This window comes from Mus musculus, chromosome 12 (assembly GCF_000001635.26).
Source record: "Mus musculus strain C57BL/6J chromosome 12, GRCm38.p6 C57BL/6J".
NCBI lineage: Eukaryota > Metazoa > Chordata > Mammalia > Rodentia > Muridae > Mus > Mus musculus.
Genome location: NC_000078.6, coordinates 115,319,665 through 115,337,045, shown reverse-complemented (window position 1 = coordinate 115,337,045; position 17,381 = coordinate 115,319,665). Strand labels below are relative to the sequence as shown.

At 40.3% G+C, this 17,381-nt stretch overlaps 1 gene segment (V, D, J or C) and 1 further gene; both read left to right on the top strand.

Moving 5' to 3' along the window:
- The window catches only part of Igh (immunoglobulin heavy chain complex), a 2,751,187-nt gene that overhangs the window by 672,909 nt on the left and 2,060,897 nt on the right, over positions 1 to 17,381 (top strand).
- Ighv1-59 (immunoglobulin heavy variable V1-59) lies at positions 1,533 to 1,989 on the top strand. The segment is given in 1 exon segment: positions 1,533 to 1,989. A coding segment is annotated over 1 exon segment (457 nt).

Genomic DNA, 17,381 nt, shown 5'->3' with positions numbered 1-17,381 from the left:
TGTTTAGAACTTATTACAAATTGTTACTGCTAGAGTTGTATCCAACTGCCACTAGGAAAGAGAATTACTTTGAAAGAAGAACTGAGAATAATGTAGAAACAACTTAAATTCAGACACTGAGACACCAGTCATCTGCCATTTTTTTTCATGAGGCTGATCCAAGTAAGCATACTCTTTTCAGGGTAACCTTACTAGTCAAGTCAGACTGGGCAACTTTATGAGAAATCTACTTGCAGGTGAGTTCTGGACCAGCAGGGGGCAAAATGGGGCCAAGAATGGTCAGCAGAGAGATGCTGTGTGTGTAGAGGGGACTCGGTGTCTTCTGTTGTTTTCCATCTTAACTTACATGTGTATGTATTGTGATTGACATGTAATGTTTCCATGCACAAAGTCAGTGAAGATTCTTTGAAGTTAAACACTTCAAAGATATATATATAAATTTATATCATATATATTCATGTCTTCTTGATGCAATCTTCTATTGATCTATACACAGTTTATGTATATAATTTAGTTCTTCTGATAATGCTGCAATAATCACTCATGTATAAAAGTTTCTGAATAGTTGCAGGACAGCTAAGTACCTAGATCCTTCCTAGGATAAGTGCTTCTCATCCATTACCATGAATAATTGTAGGAAACGCAAATTTCTGTAACCTGCAGCAACAGTAATATTCCTGTTCATTGTTTAAAAGTGAATTTATTTGTTTCTGTTTTTCTATATAATAAATTTTTTATTTTACCATAAAAAGAGCCCAACTATTAAGAAGCAAGAACTGGCATCACATTCAAATTACATGTAAAGTGATAGAATTAGTTAGCTAAGAACATCATAAATAAATCAAGGACTGCTGCCATATGAAAAAATGAAAGACACAGCATAAGGTAGTCGTAACCTACTTTACTTGTTCAATGTTACATGGTAGCAGCAGTGGTTCACTACTTATTAACATAGAAATATAACCACGTGCACTGAATTTACTGCTGCAAATCTGCCAAACCAAAAAAATATAATAAAAGTTTCTGAAGTATATTTAGTTTTGGTCTTTTGGGTGATATTTCTAATGTATTCGATATTGGAAAGGCAAATGTTAATTGTATGTATTGAAAGGAGGCTGTGATTTCTAATAAGTTAGCTGTTTTTGAAATTTCCCATCACTATTGTCATCCTTGTAACCACCTGTAAATCCATCTGTCAACTGTGTCACAAGTGGGGCCTCTGTCTCAGGTTGCAAATCTTTTTAGTGCACAGGCTCTAATGTTACATCCATTGGCTCAACACAAGGTTCAGGGATGAGGTATGGGATGAATTTCCACAGACAAGACTATGACTTGGGCCTCAGCATCCTGATTCCTGACCCAGGTGTCCCTTCTTCTCCAGCAGGAGTAGGTTCTCATCTAATATGTATCCTGCTCATGAATATGCAAATCCTCTGAGTCTACATGGTAAATATAGGGTTGTCTATACCACACACAGAAAAACATGAGATCACTGTTCTCTCTACAGTTACTGAGCACACAGGACCTCGCCATGGGATGGAGCTGTATCATTGTCCTCTTGGTATCAACAGCTACAGGTAAGGGGCTCACAGTAGCAGGCTCGATGTCTGGCCATACACTTGAGTGACAATGACATCCACTCTGCCTTTCTCTCCACAGGTGTCCACTCCCAGGTCCAACTGCAGCAGCCTGGGGCTGAGCTGGTGAGGCCTGGGACTTCAGTGAAGTTGTCCTGCAAGGCTTCTGGCTACACCTTCACCAGCTACTGGATGCACTGGGTAAAGCAGAGGCCTGGACAAGGCCTTGAGTGGATCGGAGTGATTGATCCTTCTGATAGTTATACTAACTACAATCAAAAGTTCAAGGGCAAGGCCACATTGACTGTAGACACATCCTCCAGCACAGCCTACATGCAGCTCAGCAGCCTGACATCTGAGGACTCTGCGGTCTATTACTGTGCAAGACACAGTGTTGCAACCACATCCTGAGAGTGTCAGAAACCCTGGAGGAGTAGCAAACTGCCCTGGGACTGAGGAGACTCAGAGCAGGTTTGCTTGTAGACTTGCTCAGATACAGCCAGGATGGTGTGTAGTATGGGCCCCGGACATGTATTGTTTGAAATCTAATTTTGGCAAATGACAAAGTTGGCAGTTTTATGTGAATGGGTCCATGATAATGTGATGCTCCTGGTTAAAATTACTTTCGGGTCAAAGGACTTTGGTTTTCACAGAGGCATAGTTTGGGTTCAGGTTTCTTGACAGGAAGAACTTCAGAATGCTGAACCTCATATTATTGATGGAATAAAAGTGAGTATTTCTGCTTTTTGTTCCATGTCCCTTTTAAGAGTAGTTGGTGTCTTATAAGGTTTGAAAAGGCAAGTCCCTGAAGACCTCTCTTTAGCTTTGGTGCCAGGAATTGAACGCAGAATGCACATATATGCTAATACATCCTGTTCTGAGTTACATCCCCACATGGAAAACCCTTTGATGTCTTATCAGCATGGATATAACATAGAACAGTGGAAACAGAAGTGTAGGCAAGGGGGCTGAAACCTTATCATTCCTACTGACTAAAGATGAGTCAATTGACAAGTAGAAGGAAGACAAAAACCACTTGAGTCATTTGGTATGAGACTCTAATCTTAACATTAGATAAATTCTGCTTTTAATGTTTCTTAAAGAAAATTCCCTTCTCTGACAGTGGGGCACCCCCACAATCCATGTTTAAGCCCAATACCAAAGCTTTTGCAGGAGCATCAAACATCTGATAAAGAGAAAGATTTCTGAGATGATCAGTATACTGTTTATGTTTTTATTTGAAACCATCTGCACTAAGCAGGATGTTCATTTCCCCAATGTATGGGAGAAGAGCACAACAGGGCAAATGTATCTGCTAGCATAGTTCCAGTGTGTGAAACTATGTCAAATCATGAGAGAGAAAGAGAGAGAGAGAGAGAGAGAGAGAGAGAGAGAGAGAGAGAGAGAGAGAGAGAACCTATCCCATTTTTCAAGCATGGCGGACCTTGATGAGCTGAGACAGTGTATGGTTTAGAGCTTTATTGTAGAAAGGCATGGAGAAAGAGAGAGAGAGTCAGGCAATGGCCACATGTAGAGCGGGGAGAAGGGAAAGAGAGAAGTAGAGCTAGGGAGTAAGAAAGGTGGGGACTTAAAGATTGCAAGGAGGGGCCAAATAGGCCTTTAATAATGGGCTGGGTGATCTTGCTGTTGCCAGGTAACTGTGGGGAAGAGCCTACCTGGCTATAGTCAAGTAACTGTGGGGGTGGAGTCTAACCAGAATGCCAGAAGCTTGGGACATTGTATACATGACTGATAGTCACAGAATTATGGACAGGAACCTGATTCTGGGAACGTGGCTTGCTTTTCTGTCCCTTGTAGATTTCTCTATTGTGTCACAGGAGCAAGCCCCATTCAACTAAAATAAGCTGCCTATCACAGTCCCACAGATTCTGAGTTCAAGGACATTCTGATCTACAGAGCAAGTTCCAGGACAACCAGGGCTGCACAGAGACTTTAAAAATGAGGCAATTTGTGGCCAGGTGGTGGTGGTGCACGCCTTTAATCCCAGCACTTGGGAGGCAGAGGCAGGCAGATTTCTGAGTTTGAGGCCAGCCTGGTCTACAAAGTGAGTTCCAGGACAGCCAGGGCTATACTGAGAAACCCTGTCTTGAAAAACAAAAACAAAACAAAAACAAAAAGAGACAATTTGTGTTAAATGAGCTAAAAAGAAAGATAAATAGATTAAAACATATTGACTATTTTTAACTCATTTTATTCATTATAATACAAAAATACTAAGCTACTCTGGTAGCCTTTAGAAAACCACGTAATTATTTGAAAACTTGTTGCTAAGAGCTATGTATGTATGTTGCTCAGTGGTTGTGATGTTAATCTTGGGTGTCAGCTTGATTGTACTGGAAGTTGTCTAGAAGATTCATCAAGCACAGTTGTAGATATGAGGGAGATTCAAGAGACATCTGGATCATTAGGGCTATGATTCAATACCTTGTTGTAGGAAGTGGTTCATTGGAAGAGTGCCCTTGCATAAAATGCCTTCATCCTGGCACCTTTTTCTTGCTTTCTGTCTCCTATCCACTGATAGGAAAACTACTTTCCTCTACTACATGGTCTTTGCCACTCTGTTCTGCCTCACCACACATGGTCCCAAATCAGTGAAGTCAGGGGGACATGAACAAACCATCTCAAACGGGGAATGAAATCTTTTCTCCTTTACACTGTGTGTAGCAGGTGCTTAGACATGGTGACAGAAGATTAACTGCCATGGTGGCAAATAGTTGTCATAAAAAGTGTTGGGTTTGATACTCAACACTACAGCCGAGGCCAGCAAATTTAGAGATGTCAATCCATAGAGTATTTGTCTATCATGTATAAGGCCCAGAGTTCAGTCACCAGTCCCTCTAACAAATATGTGTGTGTGTGTGTGTGTGTGTGTATGTTATAGATCATATATCTTGCATATATAAATGTTGAATATGACTATTAAAGAGAATCAACCCCTTTCCATTGTGTAGGCATAAATTTTTGGCAACCTACATTTACTGAAGGTACAAACTCTCTTCTAGCCCACCACTCAGTAGATAGTGAAAGAGAAGTTTTTATGATATGGGGGAAGTGGACTGTTCAGCAATAGTACTTTGGGAGTGAGCGTGAACTTATGGCAGGAGTTCATTCACATAGCAAACACCAAATATTCCTCAACAGCTGCAGACCTCTAGGCAGGTACACACCAGTCACAAACCAGCAGATGTATTTCAATCCTGAAGAAACCACAGGGCTGCCCAAGAGGTCTGATGCAAGGTCAGAGAAACCTCATGGGCAGTTTTTAAGTGAGTTTGAGTCAGTGGTGGCATTATCACAAGTTGAGCTCACCAATGATGTATATGGCAAACCAATACATGCATGACTTTAATGAAGAGTAGAGAAGTTGAGCAAACCAAACCAAGGCTCAGTGCTAGTCTCCCCATTTCTGTGGGGTCATATTGATACTCTTTCCTCACAGATCCTTCCACATGTTTGCTATATCAAAACATCCTTTCACATGTGTCTGCTTCAGGACAACATTCTTCTATGTGTTTGTTTTAGGAAGATGATAGGAGCGACCCTGTTTGAATGTTAACTGCCTTGTGAGCCATAAGTGCTTGTTTACAAAGTCTTGGCCTTAGTGGAAAAATAGTAGCTTAGTTGAGATTTCTGTGGAAAAAAGTTGAGGCCTCTATGGGAAAGTACTACCCCAAGTTAAGAACAAATAGCTATAGATCTTGTGGACAGGTACCTAGCAACCCATTCTGTTCTGTTTCTCCTGCTGAACTTTTTTCCTAGCCAATATCCTGCTTTTGGGAACAGGGGTGTTCTCCCAGAAACAAAGTGATCTGAGTCATCTCCCTCCCCATACCCTGCTTCTGTGTGCATAAAACCTGCCTGGGAACAATAAAAAATCGACAGTTTGATCAATCAGACTTGCTGTTCGTCCTTGTGTACCTCGCCTCTCATTCTCTCCACAGGTGGTTCCTCAGATCCTGTTTGACTCTTCAGTAGGCTGGGTCAGGAAGACATTCTTTCACCTGTGTGCTCCAACAAAATATCATTTGACATAACTAACTCCTCAAAAATCTAGAGGTTTCTACTTTACCTTTGTGTTCTATTTTGATATGCAATAAAACAGTTGATGAAAGGAAAATTATGTGGGATTCTTTCTTCTGATTGGTTGGTTAGTTGGTTGGTTGAGTGGTTATTATTGGTGTTTGTTTGCTTGCTTGCTTGCTTGTTTTGAGTCAGAGTGTGTCTTATTTAGGTTTTTACTGCTGTGAGGAGACACTATGACCAAGATAACTCATGGTCTGGCTTATATGTTCAGAGATTCAGTCCCTTATCATCAAGGTGGGATCATAGCAGTGTCTACACAGGCATGGCAAGAAAGAAGCTGAGAGTTCTACATCTTGATCTAAAGGCTGCTAGAAGAAGACTGACTTCCAAGTGGCTAGAGGGAAGATCTGTAAGCTCACCCCCACAGTCACACACTTCCTCCAACAAGGAAACATCTTCTAATAGTGCCACTACCTAGGCCAAGCATATTCAAACTACCACAAATCTCCTGAAACCAAGGCTACCCATAAACTCCAAATCCTCCTGCCTATGTCTTTGTAGTGCTGGACTTTTATAAATATGCCACTCTATCTTGCTGAAATGTTCCTTTTGAAGAAGCATTCTAACGAGAGAGAGAGAGAGAGAGAGAGAGAGAGAGAGAGAGAGAGAGAGAGAGAGAGAGAGAAAGAGAGAGAGAGAGAGAGAGAGGGAGAGAGAGAGAGAGAGAGAGAGAGGAGAAGATAAATGACAGAATGAAACCATCAACACCTTGCCATCCTTCGTGACAGGTGTAACATCAACCACTAGTGATGCCTGGCAAGACATTTGATCTTTCAAATAGATGAAAACACCCCCACATTGTTTAGCCTTGTCCTACCTCTGTGAAAGCATGCTGTTCAATGATAAGAGGTTTCTCTGTCTAAAGAAGCATCTATGTGAAACAAACAGAATTCTGTATGAAGTATTGAATACTATCAAGATGCTACATTCCTAGCCAGCAAAATGGCTCAGAGTATAAAGACCCTCATGGCCAAACCCGGCAACTGGAATTGGATGCTAGATGTCCACTTGATGGAAGGGTTGAAGAAATTCCTCTGGCTAACACACGTGGCATGTGTGTGTGTGTGTAAACATATATACATATGCAATCAATCAATCAATCCATCAATCACTAAATAAATATTATAAATAATAAAATGTTTCTAACACACAGCTATGGGACACTCTTCAGGTCAAATGATCCAGCTTCTTTGATAAAATAGTAAATGAAAATAAAGGTGGGTGGTCCTGGAATGTTAACCTAGTGGATTAAAGCATTTATTGCTCTTACAGGGAACAGAGGTTCAATTTTCAACACCCACAGCACCCACATGGCAGCTCACCACCATCTTTAACCCCAGTCATACAGGATCTCCTGTTTTTTCTCATGTCCTCACACTCTAGGTCCACATGTTACATACAGATACACATGTGGCAAAACAACCATTTACATTAAAATAAACAATGTTTATTTTTGTTAGTAGTGGCCATACATTCTAGTTTCCAAACTTTCAAGTACATTTGAAATTTTTCATGTATCAAATATTCTATGGGTTCATGTTAAAATTTTATAATTACCAGTGAAGGTGGTACACACCATTAATCCCATCACTGGGGAGGCAGCGGTAGGCAGACCTCTGAGTTCAAGGCCAGTCTGGTCTACAAATAAGGTTCCAGAACAGCCAGGGCTACACAAAGAAACTCTGACTCGAAACACAAATAAAACCATAACAAAACCTCTCAATTTCATAAAATATATTTTAGGATATTTAGAATAGTAATAATCCTACTCATCAGAGATAATCATTACTAAGAATTTACCATATATTCTTCTATTGGACCAGGGATCGTGACAAATCCTTTGGTGTTCTGTAAGCCTGATAATTGGGTCACACAGTGTAACATTGCCTGGCATTGGGGAGAATGTCAGGATGCCAGGAGAATGTGCTGCAAGAAGCACAGACCTAACAACTGCCATTCTGGGAGGAGAAGCATAATACTCTAGTTTTGGATTTAGGTAGACCTGGTTGTACCTTTCTGGTCAGCTATTTCTGCCCACGTGGCCTTGAGAAACATTTGCAAAATCCAAGATGGATTCCAGTTAGTACTCAATGGACTGAATAAGATGCTGGTCTCTGTCAATCCTTGACAGCTGTTAGTGGCTATTACTGCCATTGGTGTTGACCAGAAGAACAACAGTGTGCAAATATACCCTTGTAAAGGTGAGGTAGAAGTCTAACTGAATTGGGCACCAAGGTATGACACTGAGCAAAACCTTTGTGATTGTTGCCACCCACTGTTATCCTTTGTTTAGGCTTGAATAGGGGAATGCTTCCTCACAGACAGTAGTTATCTATGTTGGTGACAGATCTCTTAAGGATTTAGAGTGTGGTGAAAATGCCTGGACCCTGTTCTCTGAGTACAAGTCTGGGTAGACACAACCTTCTGAAACCCTAAGGATTGAGCCCTTTAGCTTTCAGCTGGTCTGGGATAGGCTTGGCTCTTCTATGGGTCTGTTTTTTTTTTTTTTTTTTTTTTTTGGTAAGGACCCACTGACTGTAAGTATCATTTGTCACATACATTTTGAAGTCCCTGGCTGCCTGCCCTTCTGTCTCATTTAGATCCAGCCATCAGAGGGTTTAAGGAATGGTTTCCTGTCCTAGTTACAACCTCCTCCTCCATCTCCACCAGATACTCAAAGATTGCCCTGATTTTTGTAAGGGGAAGCAAGGCACATGTTAGGTTAGTACCCTCTTTCTGTTTTTAGTCAGCAGTAAACACGTATGCTGGAGGAAGTGGGCAGTTCTTTCACTGTTCAAGAGTGTGAGGAATTCTTTCTTTGTTCTTTTAAAGAAATCTTTATTAGGAGTCTAGCACCAGTTCTGGAGAGGAACTCTTCTCTCAGCCAGGGTGAAGGTGAATGTGAGAGATTCAGAGTGCTCCTTCCCTGGCAATATATTCTCAGCTGTTGGCATAACTCCCAGGTGAAGCCCTGAGCCAGACAGCCTGGCTGTCTAACTGCCCAGGTCTGTGTGGGTGAAGGAGGGGCCAACTCTGGAGTGCTGGAAATTCCTGGGCTCCTCAGGCTATCTCAGTCTCAGAGCTCAGCACTTCACATTTCCTCTTGTATGCAATTCAGTGAGGGAGGGAGGGGCAAAGCATTCTCCTCTCATGTTGCTACCAGCAGCTCCAGGCACATAGGACCTGCTTTTCTCACCTCCAGCATTCTCCCTTAATTCCTGCTCAACTGTGGGGAGGGCGAACTTGTGGAGTCATTCTCTAGTAGAAAGACAAGGCATCAAGTGGAGGAATGGGGTAGCCATCCTACAGTAAAAAAATGCAACCCAGACTTGTTCCTGTCTAAAAGAACTGCATGGAAAAGAATCAGAACTGCCTGAGTGAAAGGAAGTTCAGTGACTGGCCCAAATTGGGATGAAGCTCAAGGGGAGGCTCCAAGGCCTGATAGTATTGCTGATGCTGTCCTGTGCGTACAGACAGGAGCCTAGCATGGCTGTCCTCTGTCTGAGAGGGTCAAGGAGCAGCTGAAAGAGTCAGATGCAGATACTTTCACCCGACCAATGGAGAGAAACCAGTGACCCCTCTGGTTGAAGTCAGGTTAGTCTGAGAGAAGATGAGGAGGAGGGTGACCCTATAGGAAGACAAGTAAACTCAACTGTCTTGGACCCCTGAGATCTCTTGGACACTGAACTACCAGCCATGTAGCATGAACTATCCTATATGAGGCCCCTGACACCTACACAGCAGAGGACTTCCTGGTCTGGCCTCAGTGAGAGAAGATAAACCTAACCTTGAGAGACTTGTGGCAAAAGGGAGTAGGAAGATCTGGTGGGGTGGCAGTGGGGTAGGGGTGTGCTGAAGTGGCACATCCTCTTGGAGACAGGGGAAGAGGAATGGGATGGGGAATGTTTGGAGAGTGGACTGGTAGGGGGATAGTGACTGGAATGTAAAAAAAAAAAATTAAAGAATAAAAAAGAAAAGGAAAAAAAAAGCCATTCAGTAAAATTTTTGAGTAAGTGAGATGCTTCAAATTTTCCACAATATTTTCTAGTTTTTTTAAAAACCTTATTGGCAGGATGCTCAACATCTATATTTATATAACATTGCTCAAAGAAATTTAACAAATACATAAAAAAATTCTAAACACTTGTCCTCAGACATTCAAACTGAGACCCAGACTCCATGCACATCTGAAAACCCTTACATTTACGATTCAGAGAAAAGGAGTATTAAATTAGTGAATTTGTTCCACATATTCCTGAGTTGGGGTGACCTTTTTGTGCACTGTGTAAAGATTATATTTGTAGAGATTTCCTGCCCCACCAGAGAGATGTGTTCCTTCTGGTTTCCACCTTATTTGGGAGCAGAGACTTGGCTCTGGATCTGTACCCACACAGTTGCAGCTGGACTTCCCAGGTATTCTGACAAACCCTGGAGCACAAGTGTGACCCCATACACGGCCCCAATACACTGTGTATAGGAATCCTGAGACCTTTGGAGACAGATTCCCTTCCCAGCCAGAGACCAAAGCACATTCTGGTTTCCACCTCTTCCGGGAGCACAACATAGACTATGGATCCCTACCTACACAGCACACATCTCTGGTGCAGCCTGACCCTCCAGGTGTTCTGACACATCCAGAATGACAGGATCACATCTCACAGGAAGAACAGGCTCCAGTCAGAGACAGGGAGGCCAGATAATACCAGAGATAACCAGATGGCAAGATGCAAGCATAAGAACATAAGCAACATTCTGATTGGTGTGAGGTGGAATCTCAGAGTTGTTTTGATTTGCATTTGCCGGATGATTAAGGATGCTGAACATTTTTTTTAGGTGCTTTTCAGCCATTTGGTATTCCTCAGTTGGGAATTCTCTGTATAACTTTATACCCCATTTTTTAATACGGTTATTTGATTTTCTGGAGTCTAGCTTTTTGAGTTCTTTGTATGTATTGGATATTAGTCCCCTATCAGATTTAGGATTGGTAAAGTTCCTTTCCCAATATGTTGGTGGCCTGTTTGTCTTATTGGCAGTGTCTGTTGCCTTACAGAAGCTTTGCAATTTTACGAGGCATATACCCAGAAGATGTTCCAACTTGTAATAACGACACATACTCCACTATGTTCACAGCAGCTTTATTTATAATAGCCAGAAGAACCCAGATGTCCCTCAACAGAGGAATGGATACAGAAAAGGTGGTACATTTACACAATGGAGTACTACTCAGCTATTCAAAACAAAGAATTTATGAAATTCTTAGGCAAATGGATGGATCTGGAAGATATCATCCTTAGTGAGGTAAACTAATCACAAAAGAACACACATGATATGCACTCTCTGTATCTCATTTTTAAATTGGTTTTTTTTTTAGTTTAACTCCTTGAGTCCTTTATATATTTTATATATTAGCCCTCTTTTAGATTTAATGTTAATGGAAATCTTTTCCCAATCTGTAGATTGTTGTTTTATCTTATTGACAAGTGTCCTTTGTATCACATAATCTTTTTAGTTTCTTGAGGTCCCCTTTTATCAATTGCTGATCTTAGACTCTGTACCATTGGCTTTCTTTTCAATATTTTTTTCCTGTTCCAAAGTGTTCAAAGCTGTAATCTAACTTCTCTTCTATTAGATTTCATGTGTCTGGTTTTATGTTAAGGTCTTTTATTCACTTGGAATTGACCTTTGTGCATGGTGATAAATATGGATCAATTTGTATTCTACATGCAGATTGCCAGTTAGACCACCAACATTTGGTGAATTTACTTTCCCCCCCACTGTATAGTTTTAGTTTATTTGTCAGAGATCAAGTGTCCATAGGTGTATGGGTTTATTTCTGAGTCTGTGACCATATTTTATTAATTGAACTATCTGTCTCTTTACCAATACCATTCAATTTCTATCACGGTTGCTTTGTAATATAGATTGAGGTCAAGCATTGTGATTCACCCAGAAGTTCTTTTCTTGTTGAGAATTTTTTGGCTATCCAGTATTAAGTGGTGAGTTTGGAATATACTGCTTTGGTTCCCATTGGATCGTATGTGTGTACTCCCCAGGAGCTATCTGGATTCTCAAATAAAAGACAAACACATACACACACACACACACACACACACACACACACACACACACACACACACACACACACACACACCGAGAGAGAGAGAGAGACAGAGACAGAGAGACAGACAGAGAGAGAGACAGAGAGAGAGAGAGAGGTTAATTTTTTCTTTATTGTTTAAGTGTTTGGTACTAATTAAAGTACTGGTAATTCATGATAAATTAATCTATCATTTCTGGTATGTTTGTGTATTTTTGAATAGTTAAAATATGATTCCTGTATGAAAGTTATTAATTAAAACAAATAAAAATAAGTAATAATGGGGAAAGTGGAACACTCACAAGATTTTCTATTCTCTAATATGGCTCATAAGTTTGAAAGGAGTTATTGAAGATTTTGTAGTAGTAGAGAAACAGTATGTGGATCTTGTGTTCATTTAAATAAAAGTTTAAATGTTATCCATTCTGAGCACTGCTTTGTTTTGATTTCTTTGGTTTTTTTTTTTTGACAGTTTGTTTATTTATTCATTTTACAACCCAGTCACAGCTCTACCTTCTCCTCCCATTACCTACCTCTCTTCTTCCCATCCCCTTCTCCTCTAAGAAGGGGGAGGCCCTTCTCCTCCAACATATCATGGAACATCAAGTGTCTGCAGGACTAGGCATGTCTCCTCCCCACTAAGGCTAGACAAGGTAGGCCAGTTAGGGGAACAGGACCCACAGACAGGTGAAAGGATAAGGTAGAGCCCCTGCTGCAGTTGTGGAGGTACCCAAATGATGACCAAGCTGCATTTCTGCTACATATGTGCAGGAGCCAAGATAGAGTCCATGCTTGCTTTTTGGTGGTTCAAACTATGGGAGATACTAAGGGGTCCAAATTAGTTGAATCTTTTGGTCTTCTTGTGGGTCTCCTCAATCTTTACCTCAACTCTTCCACAAAAATACCCAAACTCTATACAATAATTGCCTGTGGGTCTGTGCATCTGTTTCAGTCAGCTGCTGGGTGTAGTCTCTCAGAGAAGAGTTTTGATAGGCTCCTGTCTGTAATCATAAATCGTATCATTAATAATTTCAGGAATTGGTTCTTGTGCACGTGATGACTCTCAAGTTGTGCCAGTCATTGGTTGGTCATTCTCTCAGTTTTTATTCCAAATTTGTCCCTGCTTTTCTTATGAGCTGAACACATTTATGTCAAAAGTTTTGGCTGGGTTGGTGTCTTTATCCTTTCACTGAAAGTCCTCCTGCATGGCTACAGGATGTGGCCACTTCAGGCCCCATGTCCCCCACCTCTAGGAGTCTTAGCTAAAGTCCCCCTCATAGACGCCTAGGCACTGTTGTTTTTTCTGTATTTTCATTTATCTTCTTTTGAGTTTCTAAAATTATTCATATTTTTCTATCCCAAGATGCCCACATTCTTGCCATTTGCCTGCAGACTAGCTTAATGAGTTGCTTACCCAATACAGTAAAAGTAACAATCTTAGGAATCATCTACAAGGTAATAAGAATTATGGTTTCTACCTGGCCCTTGGGAATTCCTGTGGGATGTTTCCTCTAAGAAAACAGACTCAATGGAATAGAAAAAGAAATTGAGCTCCTAGGCAACAGCTAGAACCAGTGGAGAGCAATATGAATGGGCAATCTTACATGCACAGCACAGAAAGAGTTTATAGATTCTATACCTAAGTTTATAGCATATTGTAACTACATGAGAAATGCAGTGCAACAACTGGAAACCAGTAAACCTACAAAATCGTGGAGAGTAAAAGGGAACTATGTTAGTCCACTAGAATAGGACACTAGAACAGGAAGCTTTTTTTTTTCTCCACGGCAACAAACATCTGTAATAAAGCAAGTCATAGAAATGGAATTCTAAAATTATTACCCTAAAAAATATATGGCCATTATTATGGAACTAGAGGCAGGCAGAAACTGGATTAAATTTAATGACATCATGACAAATTTTAAGGGAGTAAGTAGACATGTATTATAGAATGAGACAGTCCATTTTTTATTTTAATTTTTTGGGTATGAAAGATTTGTATGTACATGTGGTGACAAGTGGTGGATGTGTCGTGTAACTTTTATTGCTCTCCCCTATATATTTTAAGTAATATTTTCTCACTAAACCTGTAGCTCATCAATTTGACTAGAGATTAATTTTTGAATTTGATCAGTTTCTCCTGAGGAGAAAGCTTCAGGGACCATTCTGCTCCTCTGTTTCTGAGTCTAAGACAGCAGACAGATTCTGGGGCATTTGGCTTTTATGTGAGTATTGTGGAACTCAGAAGTTTTTAAAATATGTTTTTTGTTTGTTTTACGTTTAATTTTTGTGTATTTGTGTAGTTTTCTGGGTAATTAAATGACACATTTTTGCGGGTACCCTTGGATACCAGAAGATGGCAGTGCATCATTCAAATTTGGAGTCACAGGCATTTGGTTGTACACCATCTGATGTGGTTGTTTAGAACTAAATCCAGATCTTCCGGAAGAACAATATTTACTCTTAACTACTGGGCCATTTCTCAAACCAAGTACATGACCTGTTGACATGGGTTCCAGGTGCCAGAACTCAGATCCCATTTTTCTGATCAACCTCACAGTGATCATTTTCACAGATCAATATAATGTGTGGCAGCAATAGCTAACAGGGATGCCAATGTGGCATCTGATATCTAAATGATATCTAAACATTACTTAATAGCTGCACAGGACAATATTTCTGCCTGTAGAAGCTACAGATCATCAAACAAGTGGCCAGATTCAGTTATGTGAAACCTCAATTTGAGTAGTTGTTTTGAAGCAGTCTAAGAGACTCTTCCAAGTGCACAGTTGAAGCAAACTATCACCCACACATCTTCACATGTTAGTTATTTGCTCTTGGTAATTCTTGTAAGCATTATTAAATTGAATACTATCAGTTAATCTTCAAAAATTATTTGGAGAAAATATGTTTTCTTATTCACAAATGTGCTTTCCTATTGTGGGCATCAAATGCTTCTCTTGACCTGGAGTAATATTTAAGTCATTAAGCAAGTGTTTACTTATGAAAAATCACACTTAAACAGCCAAATATGGTAATTCTAAACAGTCTACTCCTTCATTTTGCTACATCTTATCAGTTCCTATATTTATGAATTTAATCCAATACATCAAACAGAAAATTTCATGTCTAAAGGAAATGGAAATGCAGGTGAAAGCATAGAGCAGAGTCTGAAGCAAATACCATCCAGAGACTGCCCCACCAATGGATCCATCCTATCTGCAGACTCCAAACTCAGACACTATTGCTGATGCCAAGATGTTCTTGCTGCAAGAAGCCTGGGATATCTGACCCCTGAGAGGCTCTGTGAGAGCCTCACCGGTACAGATGTTGATGCTCACAGCCAACCATTGGACTGAGAATGGGGAACACAATGGTGGAGACAGAGGAAGGACTAAAGAAGCAGAAAGGCTTGCAACTGCATAGAAAGAACAACATTATCAATCAACCATACTCTCCAGAGCTCCCAGAGACTAAATTACCAACCAAAGATTGTACATGGAGGGATTCATGGCTGCAGCTGCATATGCATCAGAGGATTGATTTTTTTGGCATCAACGAGAGGAGAGGCCCTTGGTTCTGTGGAGACTCACTGCCCCAATGTAGGGGAAGACTAGGACAGTGAGGTAGGAGTGGGTGTGTTGCTGGGTGGGTGAAGGAGCTTCCCCTATAGAAGCAGGGGAAAGGGGGGATGGAATAGAGAGGGTTTACAGAGGGGAAATTGGGAATGGGAACAGCATTTGAAATGTAAATAAATAAAATAACCAATAAAGAAGAAAAATGTAAGCCTATATTGCAGGCCTAAAATAATTGATATCAAAGAAATAGAACTTTCATGGTGTTTTTTTTCAACAATTTGAGATTCCTTCTTGGTTGTGCGTCACAACTTTATGAAGTACATAAGTTGCATCTTGTATATTTTGGACTGCATGAGAATTTCTCTTTGTGGGGAGGTGGACCATGAGAGGAAGCCTCTAAAGTTGAGCTAGGCTTGAAGTCCAGGGGACCCAGAAAGAACAGTTGGAGTTTTGACTTGTTCCTAATACCAGGTCCCTGTCACATAGCCACAGACCCCCTTAAAGGGAGTTGTGGAATCAGTCACATGAGGCAGTGGACACAAGCCCCTCCACATGTAGATGATCTCTCTTGTTTACAAATTATTATAAATGACAACTGTTAGAGCTTATTCCTACTGCCACTAGGAAAGCAGATGACTTTAAAAGCTTAATGGATGATGAAGTAGAAACAACTTAAAATCATATGCTGAGAATCAGTCATCATCTCTTTTTAAACAAGAGACATTTCTCTTTGCATTCTTGATCTACAAGCACAATAGTGTCAGGGACATGTTACTGGTGAAGTCAGACTAGGCAACTTCAGTGTAAGTAATGGGAAATCTACCTACAGGTGAGCTCATGACCAGCAGGGGGCACAATGGGTTCAAGAATCCCCAGCAGAGAGATAATGTGGTGGATGTGGAGGGAGACTCTTTATTCTCTGTGGTTTCCTTTCTTTTTAAAAATATTATTTATTTATTTACTTTTATTTATACAAGTACATTGCAGCTGTCTTTAGACACACATCAGATGAGTGCATCAGATTCCATTACAGATGGTTGTGAGCCATCTTGTGGTTGTTGGGTATTGAACCTTGGTCCTCTGGAAGAGCAGTCGGTGCTCTTAACCACTGAGCCATCTCTCTAACCCTGCTGTATTCTTTCTTAACTTACATGTACCTATTGTGATTTACCTATAATGTTTTTATCCTCACTGTGAAGATTCTGTGTTAAACACTTCAAATATTTGTATTTTCTCTCTTTTAAATATATATATATATATATATATATATATATATATATATATACCTTGCCTCCTGAGATCTCTCAGAAACTGAGCTACTATCCAGGCAGCTTACATGAGCTGATCTGAATCCCTTGGTATATATACAATAGAGGACTGCCTGGTCTGGCCTAGTGGGAGAAGATGTACCTAACACTTTAGATATTTGAATTTCCAGGCAGTGGTTAGGTCTGGTGGTGGTGAGGAACCTTCTTGAAGATATCAGGGAGGGGGAATGGGATGAGAAACTATGAGAGAGTGTACTGATAGGGGGACAATGATTAGAAAGTAAAGAAATAATAATAAGAAAATATAAAATTTATACAATGTATTCTGATCACTGATATTCCTTATAAATTTCTGTGAGAAACTTCACCAACTCACCTAACTGCACCCTTTCATTTTTTTCTATAGAAAGAAGGGAACACATAAAAAAGTGTTATAAAAATAAAAAAGATAACACACACACACTTTCAAACCCATAAAATGCAACTCAGTGATCAAGATACATAGTCAAAAGCCAAATATAATAATCAATGCACATAACAATGAGAATAAATATCTACAAAAACACTGTAGAGTTCATTTTGTGTTGATCTCCTATTGCTAGTCACGAGTCCACCTTTAAATGTGGTTATAAGACCAACAATGATCCATTGGAGAAAGCTAATGTTTTCTTTAAACATGAATGTCAATTTCAGAAACTAGTTTGTCAAAAGGTGAGAGCCTGTGGCCATGTCCTTCTCTCAACACTATGTCTTCATT